Raw genomic sequence first — 15,057 nt, forward strand, 5'->3', positions numbered from 1 at the left:
TATGACATTGTAATCACACAAAATGGTTTTTTCATTTTTTTTCCTGTGGTCATTGGTAGATAGTGAAAACCATCTGAAGCATTTAATAAGCTGTAAGTACTATTTTATTAGGATGAAATTTCTTTTTCTTTCTGTAGTTTTCTGCATTGAAGGTAATGAATAGCAATAGATTTTACTGTAAAAATGTATTACTGTCTTTTTAAATTTTGTAATATAAGGGAAATCATAATAGATACACAGCAATTAATTACACAAACCTACAGACACATAGACATACCTATTAGTTATTGCCTGGCTCCTAAATACTCGCATCCCATACATACTAAAAGGTACTTTGGTATTAAAGGTAGACATAGTGTTAGGAGTGATACCTAGGGAACATATTCCACATTCTGTGTATGGCATCGGCTTCTCTTTTGTTTCAAAAGTCATTTCAAATATTTTGCCTTTTGTTTATATTGTTTATAGTTTTTCAGACAAGTATGAGTGTATGGTTGACTCTTATATTAATCCTTTTTGCCACATTACAAACAACCCCCACATTTCTGTGGCTTATCCTAATAAAGATTCATTTCATGCTCAGAGGCCTGCAAGTTGCCTACAGCTTTGATGGGCTGTGTGTGTTTTTCAGTCTGGGATTATCTGAGGAAGGCTATTCTGGCAGAGATCAGAAACTCAAGAGATCAAGACAAACTATGCAAGCATATTTAAGACCTCTGCAAGAATGGGGTATATGTCACATCTGCTAATATCCCAAAGCAATGTATGGGCAAGAATCTTGTCAATGTGGTGGTGTCAATATTCCTCCCATTGGAGGGAAGGGGAAGTAAATATTAGTTTAAAAGTAATTCAATTTATCATGACTACAGGTTAAAAAAACAAGTCATATCCCTGAGTTACAAAAAAAGAGTTAGATACTAAAATATAATAGAAAATTTAAGTAAAATTTTAATATTTCTTTGGACAATTATTTACAAAGGATGTAATTGTTTGGGAGCCAGTGAAAATTGAGAGAAAGAAATCTGATACGTTAATTAAATCGAAGAAAGTATAAAACAAAACATACTCATTCCTCTTTGGGGCTTCCTTGGCACCTATGCTTACTTCTATCATTTTACTTACTATTATGCTTTTTGATTGTTCATTTCTAGAGACAGGAGCAGTGTCTATTATTATCTTTGTATACCCAAAGCCCAGTAGAATCCCTGGCACAGGGTGAGTGCTCAATGAATGTTTGTTGAAAGACTAAATGAATCCATGAATGCATAATCCAGAATATGTTGTTCTTATTGTTTCATTTTCAGTGCTGAAATTATTTGTATTTTGTATCATGGAAGAACTAATATAGTTGCTTTTCTCCTCTCCATTTACTTTTTCTTTATCACTTTTCCTTCCCTTCATGATTTTATTTTAAATAAAATAAATTAAGCATGCTTGGTTTGATATACTTCCAGTATTTCCCTACAGATAAGCTTTGTGCACGTGCATGTGGTACATATTAGCATATGTGTTTGCATGTGTGTGTTTGTGAGAGAGACAGAGACTGTGCAGTTTTTATGCATTTAGGAGCTATCTTTAGGGTTTTACTGTACTACTGATGATAATCAGTTCTTGAGCAGGGTTCTTTTCAAATTTATTTCTTTTGTGATTTATTTACTGGAAAATCCTTCAGAGATTCACATTACACAGTTATGAGCTCCTGTCAGGGGACTATTTCCATACTAGCACCATTAAAAAGATTTCAGGTAGGTTGTATAATGCAGTACCTTCTCTGTAAATAGCAGACAACTCTATAAAGGAATGAGAAAGTTGATGAAAATTTTAAAAAATGAAAATGAAAACAGTAGAATACAAACTGGTTTCTATCACCATTCAACACATATAATAAATCTTTCAATTTCTGTAAAATTATTGTTCAACTAACTTGGCTCAATTGTATATTTTTCAGGATTTAAACATTACACTCAAGTCATAAAGTATTTTAAAATGATGTTCATAAAAATTGCATCTTGGCAAGCCATCCAGAAATAATAGACAGATATCATTTCTACAATTCCCCCTGCTATGGAAAACCACACTTAGCAATTCTGTAGCTGGTTTTAGATAGACTAAGTATACTACAAGAGTAGAAAATATATTATTTGAATGTACCTACACAAAAAGAAACAGAATTTGCTCATGATTTTTACATATGCATATTATTTTTTTTACATATGCATTCCTTACTATTAAAAAAACTTAATTGCTCAAGATAAAACATTTGAAGACCCTAACGGGTATGATTTCTTGATTCAAGTGACTTTGGCTTCTTTTTCTTTTAGGCATGTGGTAACAGTTTAGAGACTGAATGAATTATTCAAAATCACACAGCAAAGCCAGCTTGCCTCATGAAATATCAGATTTGTAATGATTAAAATACTTCACATTTGAAATCTCAAAATTCTTTGCTTACTGCTGAGAAATACTTGCAATACAATAAAATCAAGTTAGTTGTTTTTGTCTGATGAATGGCTCTATTTTAAAGATTCTATCAGATACAAACTCAGCTAAGACTCATGACATAAAACTATGATATAGAGCTCCCAACAGTAAAGGAGTGAGAACATATAGATTCTTGTAGGGATTTATTTTTTAATTTATATTTGAAAAATGTTTCTAACAGATGGGAAAAAGTAAGGAGCTATTCATAAACATTTGGCTTATTTCCACAAAAATGCCCCATTTGTCTAACAGGAAATAAGGTGTAGAATGTGCTTTGAACCAAACCAAGAATGCATTTCTCCCATTTATAAAACTACTCATTCCTTCTGCTAGCAATCCAAACATTTCCTCATCTGATTCCTTTTACTAGGCTTGACTTCTTAAATCAAACTCAAGAGTAAACGTTCATGGCACTCTTTCCTGAAGATGAGAAAAGGAAATCCCTTTTCAATGTTGATAAATTCCAGTGGGTGACAAGGTTGGAAGTTACTTGGTGTGACAAGAAACTTGCCACAGTGACATGGTCCTGAGATGTTTATTTGATACTAGGCAAGCTTTTTCACGTGAAAGCCTGGTGTCTGCTAACATGAGTCCAAATTTTGTAGAATGAATTTTGCACCAGTGGGGATGAGCAAGATGTTGTTGAGACCATCAGACTTTGGATGGAGTAAGAATGGAAAATGGGTAAATATCAAAAATGCAGAACAGACTTTACCCCCAGACTAAGAGGAAAAGTAAGGAACTGGTGAGAGCTATCAACAGGTGTTATGACTGATGCAGAAAGCCTTTCCAGCAATGATTCAGGGTTGAAGCTAAGTTTTAGATTCAAGGAACATAGTCAGTGTCAGGAATTAGAAACATGGGATTTAATAAAGGCAGATTATAGGGAAAATGGAAGTTCCATGGTCAGGATCATCACCTGATACCCATTGTGTACATGTGATAAGGTAATAGTTAGCCTACTATGTAGGTGCATACTTCCATGCCTGGTGGCAATAAGCCATTACTGCCTGTATTGCTATAAAGGAGTTCCCCTGGTACTAAGAGCAGAGACAGAAAGAGAGCCCAGAGAAGTGAGCAAGAGAGAGGGGAGCAGGAAGGCAGAGGTCAGAAGCAGAGACAGGGCCAGAGTGGACCCAGCGCCTAGGGCAGAGGCTGACCAGAGGCAGAGATGGAGGCAAATGGGATTCTAGCACTTGACCTGCCACCATGGGAATAAAGCTTGGTGTGAGCCCCTTTTTACACCCAATGTTCCGCTGTCATTTTTTCGATCACACAGAATCCATACTGAACTTGCCCAGGGGCTGAAACCCTCAGACAAGACACAGGTTTAATTAATTCTGTCTCAGAAAACCCCAAAAAACTCTTCCTCATCTTCCAGGTTGTTTTCATTAAGCAATCACCACGTGATTTAGTGTTTGCCCTGTGAGCACTATACAGTTAGATTTTAGAATGGGAGAGTTAAGAGCAGAAAGGGTGTATAATCACATTCTTTTTTACAAGTCCATGTTTCTAAGGGTGTTTATGTCACATGCAATGAAAACAAGTAACAAAAACCAAGTAACTTCTTTCCTATGTAACTGAAGAGAGTTTAGTGACAGAAATATTGTACAGAGATGCCACTTTAACCCATGGGTTAAAAAATTAGCAACTTGTTTTTAAATTATTTCATGGGGACAAGTCTTCTTGAGGTCAGGGCCTTTAGGGCATTGTTCATCAGTGTGGGGAAGCTGGGGTTCCTGTGGCCAGGATCCTCACTGAACTTAAACCACCTGATGATGTAACTGGCCTGTTGCTAGGCTACCGCTTCCACACCTTTAGGCAATAAGTTATTATTGACTTTATATAAAGTGCTCCACCCAGTGCTCTGCACATGACATGGTGGCACAGCTGCAAGGCTGCAGGAGAGCAGAGCAGAGGCTGGAGTTGGTGGTAGCACCGAGAACAGAGTCCCAGAGGGCGGCTGTGCGAGACGACAGAGCAGAGAGGCCCAGAGGACAGCTGTGCAGGATAGCTGTGCAAAGAGGCCCAGAAGACGGCCGTGTGAGCAGAGAGGCCCAAAGGACAGCTGTGTGGGCAGAGAGGCCCAGAGGAGACCGGCTTGCTGCATGCAGACTAGCTCTGAGTGAATGGGGTGCTAGTGACTGACCTGCCACCATGGAAATAAAGTTGGGTATAACCCTTTCACCCCAAGAATGTTTGGCTGTCATTTTCTTTGGTCACACTGAATCTATAGTGAACTTGCCCAGGGATGAAACCCATTGGCAAGGTAATCAGATACTTCTTTTGTATCTAACAATGGTAGGCACTAAAAATTTCAGAACTACATTCTTAAAAATTAGCATTTAATTTGCCTAAAGAATTCCTCTAATGATTCAACTCTATAATAAGACAAATAATAGCTGAAAAAAATCCATATCACAAGTGGTTGTAAGTTTTATAAAGGTGAATTCAAATCAGATTTTTTAAGAATGCCTCCAAACTTATTTTTTTCTTCATCTTCACAAAACAACATTTGAAAAAGATTATAAGGCCTGAAATATACTTTAAATAATAGAGGCAGATACTTAAGGTTATTTATTTTTATTCTTTATGTACTGTAGCTCCTGGCCAAAGGGGGTTCCAAGCTCTGGTCAAGGTCAGTATGAATTTGGTGAGACCAATAAAATGACAACAGAACATCAAGGGTAAAAAGGAGCTTATACCAAGCTTTATTCTCAAGGTGGCAGGTCAAGCATAAGTCACTGTGGATAAAATGAGAGTTCCTGTGGCCAGGATTCTCACCTGGCCCTGGTGGGCTAGCTCACTGCACACCTGTGGACAATACATTGCTATTGACTATATATAAAGAGCTCTGCCCAGTGCTCTGGGCAACATGGTGGCACTGCTGCAAGGCTGCAGAAGAGCAAAGCAGGGGCCGGAGTGGTGGCAGTGCCGAGGACAGAGGCCCAGAGGACGGCTGTGCGGGTAAAGAGGCCCTGAGGACAGCTATGCGGGCAGAGAGGCCCAGAGGCAGAGACTGGCTTGCTGCATGCAGACTCGCTTTGAGTGGATGGGATTCTAATGATTGATCTGCCACCGTGGAAATAAAGTTGGGTATAACCCTTTCACCCCAGGAATGTTCTACTATCATTTCTTTGATCACACTGAATCCATAGTGAACTTGCCCATGGCTTAAACCCATTGGCAAGACAGTCACATCCACCCATCTCAGTCTCTGCCTCGGTTCCAGCCTCTGCCTCAGGCACAGCCTCCCTTCATAGCTCCATCTCTGCTCCTTTCTGCTCTCTTCCCTAGACTCCCTTCTGTCTTCCTAGCCTGGGGTTCTGCTCTTAGCACCAGGCAGAGCTCTTTTTATCGCAATAGTGGCAGTAATGACTTATGGCCAATGGGTGTGCAAGCATGCACCTGCAAAATAGGCTAAGTATTAGCTCACTGCAAGTACACATTGGGTAACAGGGGAGGATCCTGGCCATGGAACTTCCATTTTCCCTACAGTGGAAAATTTTCAAGCACTGTTTTTAAGAATATAGTTAAAGATAGCTTTGAATATTTTTCCTGGAAAAACTCATGAGAGATGCTGTGATAAGCTTTTCTTATGTATTATAATTTTTAGCATTTCCCCAATCTATGTCTGTAGCCAAGTATGCCTGAAATTCTACACAGTTTATTACATCATTTATGTGAGATATCAGGTGGATCAAATAATGAAAGAATATATGAGCAGGATCACAGTGGAGATGCCAAGCACACGCTCACTTTCTGAACTCTGGCAAGGGCACCGAAGTGTCAGACTTGCACAAGGATCTCTCCCAACAATCCTGGCTCTCCCGTGCCCCTTTATCTCTGTAAGAGGAGAAGCTTTCTGGGGCCCTGGGATATTGATACAAAGAGGAAACACAAAGAGGGGGAAATAAATGCTGCCTCTGATCTTTGGGAAAATGGACGATGTTCTCTGGGAAGGTAAGAATTACCCAAGTGGTAGAAGAAAGTAGAGAGGCAGGTGCACTCGGATTGGGCTAGTCTGTTACGGTTTGCAAGGATAATGTTTTTGACTCTGCGTGGATGATGTTCTTCCCATGTTGCTCAGTCCTTTTTCCTGAGAAATTTGTTTCAAGTTTTGCATTGCAAGGGGCTGTAAACTAAAAGCACAAAGTCACCTTTTTGATTCTTAGAGTTGTAGTCACTGGGACAAGAAAATAAACAAAAATATAGCAGCAGAGGGCACCAGATGGAAAAGCAGGGCTGAGGACCACTGGGCAAGGGAAATGAGATGCGTCACTTGAGTCCACAGAGAAAAGAGATGCCAGAATTTTACAAAGCCTCAGGGAAAACTCAGTTTCTGTAACATTTCTATTTGTTTCCAAGGCTAGCATGGCCTGGGGAGAAGCATAGTTTTTTAAAGTTTATGAAAGACAATATTGTCTTCCTCTAGTTCATACTAATAAAGTACTTCTGGCTATAAACAGCAATAGATAAGCAGACTAATTCTGTACAAAAGGCAAAGTCTGAATTTCTTCTGAATTTAGTAGTGGAAATAAGAATACTTTCTTCCTTTATTCATTTGTCAAATATTTAAAGAATGCCTCAAATGTATAAGGCTCAGTGGGGCAAGAAGTTGTCATAAATAGTTACAAATAATAGTGTAAATGCAGTAGCTTTTACTTTAATTGTTTACTTTAACAAAATAAATCATATCAGATTCAAGAGTGTTGCTTTTTATAGCTCTCTCCAATGGGAAAGGGTAGAATTATGCCAAGTGCTCTAGGAACTGGCAGGAGACTGCTATGCAAGTATAGCAGTACACAAAAATGAGCTGAGAATTCAAACTGTATGGGAATATCATGAAGAACAAAGTCTTCTTGTTCTTAGGCTTTTGTACTCACTATATATCAATAACTGTCCTAGAGAGTAAAAATTGCACAGTAGGAATACAGCTACAGCTTAATAGAGTGCCAGGCCAAAGATTAATTCTATCCAGGTGATTAGGGAATTCTTCGTGAAGGTGGAAAAAGATGGGCATGATTACATGATATAAGACTTTAAAAGGTAAGATAGCTCTCTAATTATTAAACAATACATTCTTAATTTATTCATGGAGAACCTAGGTGTTTGGGATACAAAGATAAGTAGGATAAAATCCATGCCTTTGAATATTTCAGGCAGGGGACATATACACTAAGAAAGAGGAAAAATGATGCCATAGAACAAACACAATGTTATAGCACAATATAGTGCTAGAACAGAAGTGATACAATCCCTTATGGGAATAAACAGGAGGATGCCTTTAGTGCTGCCTGGGAGGGGATAGGTAAATTAAGATAGTTATGCCTCAACTGAGATTTCATTACTTTGTTACTCAATCATTCGACTAACATGAATTAAGTGCAATTAATGGTACTATGTTTACAGTGCTTGCCCTCAGGGATTAACAGTCAAATGATGAACCAGACATATTAACAGATAGATACTATGATGCAGTCAAGTATAATGTACATAGCATTTTTAAAGACAAGGTGGTCAAATGCATATGGGAGGTTGAGGAAGGGCTGCCCAGAGGAGGTGAATTTTTAAACACGCAGAGGTATTTGTTAGGCAGACTGTGATTGTGAGTACCAAGGACTAAAGGAGTTCCAGACAATGAGAATGAGGGGAAGAAAGATACAGTGACCTACCACAGCTTGGTGTATACACAGAATGGAAAGAAGTTTGACATGACTAGAGCTTTTGGTAAGTCAGATGATGCAAGAAATTAGGTTGGCAAGTACCAGATGACAGAGGGACTTGAATGCAGACTTAAAGACTTCAAGTGTTACCCTATAGATTGATACTTTTCAAACTGGATAACCCTACATCCTTGACTTTCAAGAAAGTAACTCAGGAAGGTAAAAGGCATGCCGAAAGGGCAGAGTTCAGGGCCCATGAATTCCAGACTACAGAGTTTTAAACATTAATTTTTAGGCAATGTAAAGTCTTTGAACAATTTTAAGGAAGAAAATGATAGGCTAAGAACTGTTTTAGGAAGATTCATCCATCTACAATGTCATGCCAGAAATCTGAAAGTTACCAAAAATTGCTCCATTTCTAATTCATAAAGCAGCAGGAACTAAATCCTGTTCATTTGTTCTCTTAAATTTCTCTCAGATCCATCTTTACCTTCCTTCCCTGCTGAACTGCCCCTGGTTGAGGTCCTTATCATCCTTCCCGGGTCAAATACAAGAGCCTTCTAACTCACCACTGCACACTCTTCAGTCAGCCCTATGCACAATGTTGTCATATCACTATTGCACCCTTTGAAATGTATTAATTTAAGTGTATGTGTTTTCTGTTAAGAGTATAAGTCTCTTGAAAGCAGGTATGGGAGTTCTTGAAAGTCTGTCCAATCAGGATTTACTGCTTCATGTTTTACAGTTACTCATTCTGTCTTGCACTGTCATTTTTCCCCCTTTTCTAATGAATCATTCCCAACAGCACACAAGCATGTTGCATTTTTCTTCATCCTAAAAAATTCACCCTTCTCTCCACATTCCCCATTTATTACTGCCTCCTTCACAGCAAAACTCAAAATATTTCTCTGCTTCCTTTGATAGAAAAACTTAAAAAAAATTCTGTGGAGTCACCTTCTCTATTTCTTTTTTCTCATAAACTTATTCCACTCTGACTCTTATCTCCATCATTCCACTACAAAGTCATCTGTCAAAGTCAAATCCAAGAGTTAATTCATTTTCATCTCACTTGACCTCTTGGTAACATTGGACATAGTTGATGATAGCATCTTGTTATACATTCTTAAATTTCCTCCTACCTTAGCGGATATTACTTTTCAGTATCTTTTGCTAAACTCTTCTTTCTTCTACAAACCCCTGAATCTGGGATATCTCAGTCTGAGAATCTCTTCCTTTTACTGTTTATATTCACTTCTTAAGGGATCTCCAGTTTTGTGGTATATATGCTGATGATTTTGAAACTCACATTTTTCAGTCTGGACCTCTACCCTGAAGTTCACACTCTTGTGGTAAATTACCTACTTGACATGTTCCTTTGACTTTCTATTAAACATGTCAGATTTACCATGACCAAAACAGAATTTTGCCCCTCATCCTCCCCTTCCTCCCAACTTATTTCTCATGAAGTGTTTTGCATTTCAGTCTATGGCAGCCTGTTCACTAGTTGTATGAGCCCCAAATATCTGTCTTTGATTCCTTTTTTGAGATTCTTCTCACATGTCTCATCCAACCATTGGCAAATCCTCTTGGTGCTAACATCAAAACATATGCCAAATCTGAATGCTTCTCACCAGCTTCCATGCTACCACCCTAATGTAAGCTACTATTAATACTCATCTGGTCTGTTGCAATGGCCTCTTAATTAGTTTCTTTGTCTCTACCCTCATCCCACTAGACTGTTTTCCACACAGCCATCTAGAAAGATATTTTAAGTTTATAAGTCATATCACATCACTCTCCTGTTCAAAAATCCTCCAAAAATGTGATCACACTTTTAAAAAAAATCCCAGTTTTTCACATAACCTAACCAATAGAATGTGGTTCAGACATTCTAACTACAAACCTCTCCATTATCAGTTTTGTATGCATCACTATGGACACATTGACCCTCTTGTATTCCTCCAATATGCTATTTGTACTATCTCAGGGCCTTTGTATATGCTCTTCCTTCTGTTTGGAATGCTTATATCCCATATAGTTCAATGTTTCACATAATTCTCAAGTCTCTGCTGAAATGCTACATTCCCAGAGAGACTTTCTCTGACAACCATATACAATGCCTATTCAACCTACACCCCCCACATGGCTTTTATCTATCTATTCCCTCTGCCTTTTTTCTTTATAGTACTTGTCACTAGTATTATGTTACATTGTTTGTTTGTTTGATTGCTTATTATATGGCTCTTCCATTAGAATGTGAAAAAGACTGTCTCCTTGACCTAACTATTGTCAGGCTCCTCTGAGCCCAACTAGGTTGCATCCTTAGACATGTCCTCAAGAGCCCAGTTTCAACAAGAGTGTTGCTAAGTCAATGTAGCCAGCATAACTATTCTCGATAGCCAAACAAAATCCTTATCCTTACCATCACTTTAGCCTACCTTCAGCAAGGATTCTGTTAGGTCAGTTTAGCAAAGAATTATCCTACCCTCTTAGTAATTTTCCACCAATGGTCCCTCCCACTTAGCTCCTTAGCTATAAATCCCCACTTTACTTTATTGTATTTGAAATTGAGCCCAATCTCTCTTCCCTAGTGCAAGGCCCCATTGCAGTAGGCTCTGTATCTATAGCAATAATCATGAATAAAATATGCCTTACTGTCTTTAAAAATGTAATAACAATTTTTTCCTTATCAAATAGCAACATTATGAGTGGTAAACAAGACAGAATACCATGTCTATCTTGTTCATTTCTATATCCCCAGTGCCTAGAATAGTGCCTAATGCTCAGTAGGCATTCAATACTTACTTGTTCAATGAATGAATAAATTTAGGACAGGAACAAAGAATCTGGGAATATTTTCATTGGTAGAGTTAGTTTTATACCACTTTTAAACCATTTCAATATTTTAAAAACCAAGGGTGAAAAGTTTATTAATACTTAAAAAATTTATTAACACATTTAATTTCATAGAGTCAGAACCTCAGAGTTAAGAGCCCTTAAAGGGTACCTAGTACAAGCCCACATTCTAATTAAAAAGAGATACTGAATACTCTGGCTATTTTTTTAAGGTCTTTATTCTTGGAGGGAGAATTATTTTATATTCAGAGCATTTGAAAATTTTGAAATAACCTAGCTGATCTTTGGTTTGCACTAATTAATCACGGCAAAGCTCTGTAGTTCATGTTAACAGTATTGAGCCAACAAGTCAAAGCATTCACACCCATTTCAGGACATGAAAAGAGTACTGTAAAAGATTTCAAATAACATATATACTGTATAGTTTTGTCAAGAGTTACTTTAATTCCAAAGCACAGCCATAACAAAGATGATAATCAATTCAAGGTGACATTGGTATCTCCTTATTCAAACCTTACCAATTTAAAAGTATTCAGTATAGACAGGCACTGAATCCATGCCAGGGTGGAAATAATTGATTTAACAGATCTAAAAGCATGTTTGAGCTTCCTTTAGACAAGCTGTCAACACACACATGAAAGCAAGATTCTAAAAATGCTGTCAGATCCATAATGTTTATACAGCAAAGCAAACAACCTTTGTTATTCCAATTAATGCATCTGCTCATGGGGGAAATCAGATCCAAAATGTTTTATTTTTTCTCAGCTACACTGAAAATTACAATGTTGACTCATATTGAAGTAATTTAGGAATGTACTTGGCCACAAAAGGGAAATGGATCACATTAAGTTTAATATTTGTTACAGGGTACCTGCTAAAAATAATATCTCAAAGTTATATATTAAATTTCCTTGAAAGGTTTTAAGAATTGTCACATGTATTGCATCTTCTTATCTTTTTGAAGGGGTTTGGGCTAGGCAATGTTATTTTTTCAATCTTACAAACTAGTAAAAGTAAATGTCAAGAGGCAAAATACGTGTAGGAAAAATTATGTGTACCAAGATAAAGTTTGTTGAGTTATCTTGACTATAGCCTACAGTACATTGTAGTAATCTCCTTTTTTCCTTTGATAGTTTCATTCTAAAACTTTCAAAGGGATTTGGGAGTTGAATTTCTTAACAACTAAGTAGAACTTTAAATATAATCTGGTTCAACACTGCTAATGAGATGTGAAATGATCTATTTAAGGACACACTGCTACTTGGCTAAGCTGGGACATGAACTTCGGATTTTTGTTTTGAAATACCATGCTTTGTCCACACCACCATATGACTTCTTGTGATCAAGAATAATTATTGAGGTAAATCCAACAGGGTATAGGAAATTCAACAGGTAAAATGACCCAATTTTTCAACAAATGGCATTTTAAAAAAGTGTATATTGTTGGCCTGCCATAGAGACAATAAAAATATGAGAATGGGAATATAACTGTGAAAGCTTTAAACACTGTTAGAGTGTTACATATTATTTTTCTCATAGGCAGCTGTGGTATAGTAGAAAGACAAAAGGAAAAATCAGAACTGGATATGAGTTCTGATGACCACTTAGTTGATTAGCTTTAGGCAAATCAGAAAGAGGAAAACTAAGTTTTATCATCTGTAAAATGGGGATAAGTTTTTTTTAATGATAATTAAGTGATATAATTGTGTTTGAATGAACTTTTTAATCAATAAAGTATCGTATACTTGTTTGGCATAATAATAAAGCTACAAGGTAGTTTGTAGTTGCTAGGTAAGGCTCATAGTTAAGAAGCGTGTAATTAAGTTGTAATTATTAACAAATACCACATTGCAACATGCTTTAAAAATCTCTAGAGTCTGACTTTATGTAGCTTCAAGAAAGCAATCTAGCAGACTTTTCAACATCTTTTAATTGGATGTTAGATCAAGAGAAAGACATACATCTTACATCTTAAAAGTAGAATAGGTGTTTTGTTTTCTTACTCACTTGGATAAGTACTGAAGGAGTGACCCTTAACCAAATGAAGGTCCAGCATAAAAAATAATTGGCTATTTTCTCCGAACTGCCAGCTAGGTAGACTGATTCTTAAAGGATACTTCTTGTTAGCAAGAAAGATAATTCCAAGAATGAACAAAAATAGCCTCTGTTCAACAGCTGTGAGATCTATAATTTATAAGCTGTGATCATCTCATCAGACTGTCTTGTTGTCTAAGACAGGATGTATGCTTGCCATTTGTATATTAATCATTTCTAAGAAAACAAACTTGTTATATCTTATTCTTTCTTATCAATACATTTCTCTCTTTACATGTAAACAGCATGATAAGAGACTGAGGAATGTGACCTTGAAACTCTATTGTGCAATGTTAAAAATGTTCAATTAAACATTTGTTCCAAATCAGCAAATAGTTTTAAGCACTGAAAGGCAACACTGACAAATAGGACTATATGGAAGGAAGGGCTAATCACTTTATTATCAAATTCCTGTCAGTCTTTAATATTTTACCTGGGTGTCCGTGCTTCTAGATTCCTCTTACCATTCCCCCTACCTCCATTTGTATCTCTTTTATTTGTGCTCTTATAGTGCTCACCTCTTAAATTCTGTCCCTTAGGTATTTTATTTTACTTTTTATGTTCACTACATTGTTTCCCTTTCCATTTCTTTACTTCCCTCTTTGCTTTGCATCTTTATCACAAACTACTTCTACCCTAGTTATACATGTAGTGTAGAAATACATACATAACCATGTGCTAAAATACAACCAAGCAAATACTGTGACAGTGATTCACTGGAGCACTTTCGTGCAATTAGAATGGAGAGCTCTGAAGGAGAGGGTCTATCATTAGGACAAAATTGAGAATTACAAAACATGTAAAGGACAACGGAGGAGAGCCCAGAACTGGGTTCTCTATGTGCCACGACCTGTATCAAAAATACTCAGTCCGTAACTTGAGAAACTTTCTTTAAACTTCCTTGTGGCTGCCTTCAGAGTGACCTTCGATCAAGGCCCTTCCCCACGGCCTCCTATCCCCGGCTGCCCTTATCCCCACATTTTAGCTTTGCGTCTCCCCACACTTCAGTTCAGGCCCGTTCTCTTCAAATTTGACTCCCACCTCTTTCCATCCCCCTCCCATTCTCACCCCCCTGGGATTTCCTCGCGACAGGCCTCCCGCAGGCCGCTGCTCGCACACCTGTGCGCCGCCAGCCCGCCCGCACCGCGCTCGGGGCCCTGCCCCCGCGCCCCCTCCAGGGCCGCGCCCCGGACGCCCCCGCGTCCTGCGCCGGCCCCGCGCGCCGCCGGCGAGCACCCCCTGGCCCGCCCCTCCCCGGCGCCGCGCCCGCGCCCCCCGCGTCCCCGGCCGCGCCCCCGCCCCGGCCCCCCCGCGGGCCCGCTGCACTGTGGGTAGGCGGCGGCCGCGGCCGCGCTGAGGCCCCGCGGCGGCGGCGGCGGCGGCGGGGAACGGGCGAGGCTGCGCGCGCCGAAGATGGCTGAGAAACAGAAGCACGATGGGCGGGTGAAGATAGGGCACTACGTGCTGGGGGACACGCTGGGCGTCGGCACCTTCGGCAAAGTGAAGAGTTGAGTACGCGACCGAGGCTGCGGGGCAGGGCTGCTCGCGTCGCGGGAGGCCCGGCCGAGCCGCGGGCGCGCCCGAGCCCAGGGCCGCGGGCCTGGCGGCAGGTGGAAGCGGGAGGTGCCCGGCGGGGACGGGGACAGGAGTCCAGGGCCAGCGCCCAGCCGCCTATGCGGTGGTTGGGATAAGGCGTTTCTCCCTTCCCGGACCTCGGTGCCCTCTTGTGTAAAACCGGGAGATTAGACCGACTGCTTGATAAAGTGCCTTCCAGCTCCGAGATTGTGTGGATAGGACTGGGGAATACACGTTACGATTCCCGAGTTTCCTTTTCGTGCCAGATGCCCTGTTAGATGGTTCACGTGTGATCTCATAGAATCCTTGTAGCAACTTGGTGCAGGTGCTGTCCTCACCTTGACGGTGAGAAAACTGGGACCCTTACAGGGTTAGGAAACGCGCG

The 15,057-nt window shown here is 39.4% G+C and overlaps 1 protein-coding gene across 2 annotated transcripts in view; it reads left to right on the forward strand.

Annotated features, from left to right (window-relative positions):
* The first annotated feature begins 14,419 nt into the window (after positions 1–14,419).
* The window catches only part of PRKAA2 (protein kinase AMP-activated catalytic subunit alpha 2), a 65,967-nt gene continuing 65,329 nt past the window's right edge, over positions 14,420–15,057 (forward strand). The window contains exon 1 of one of the 2 annotated variants that reach the window (XM_036911213.2): positions 14,420–14,604. In XM_036911213.2, coding sequence (XP_036767108.1) covers positions 14,511–14,604 — 94 coding nt within the window. In that variant the 5' untranslated portion in view covers positions 14,420–14,510. The remainder of the gene's footprint in view (positions 14,605–15,057) is intronic. The other variant, XM_036911214.2, reaches the window with a different exon arrangement.

This window comes from Manis pentadactyla, chromosome 4 (genome assembly GCF_030020395.1).
Source record: "Manis pentadactyla isolate mManPen7 chromosome 4, mManPen7.hap1, whole genome shotgun sequence".
Taxonomy (NCBI): domain Eukaryota; kingdom Metazoa; phylum Chordata; class Mammalia; order Pholidota; family Manidae; genus Manis; species Manis pentadactyla.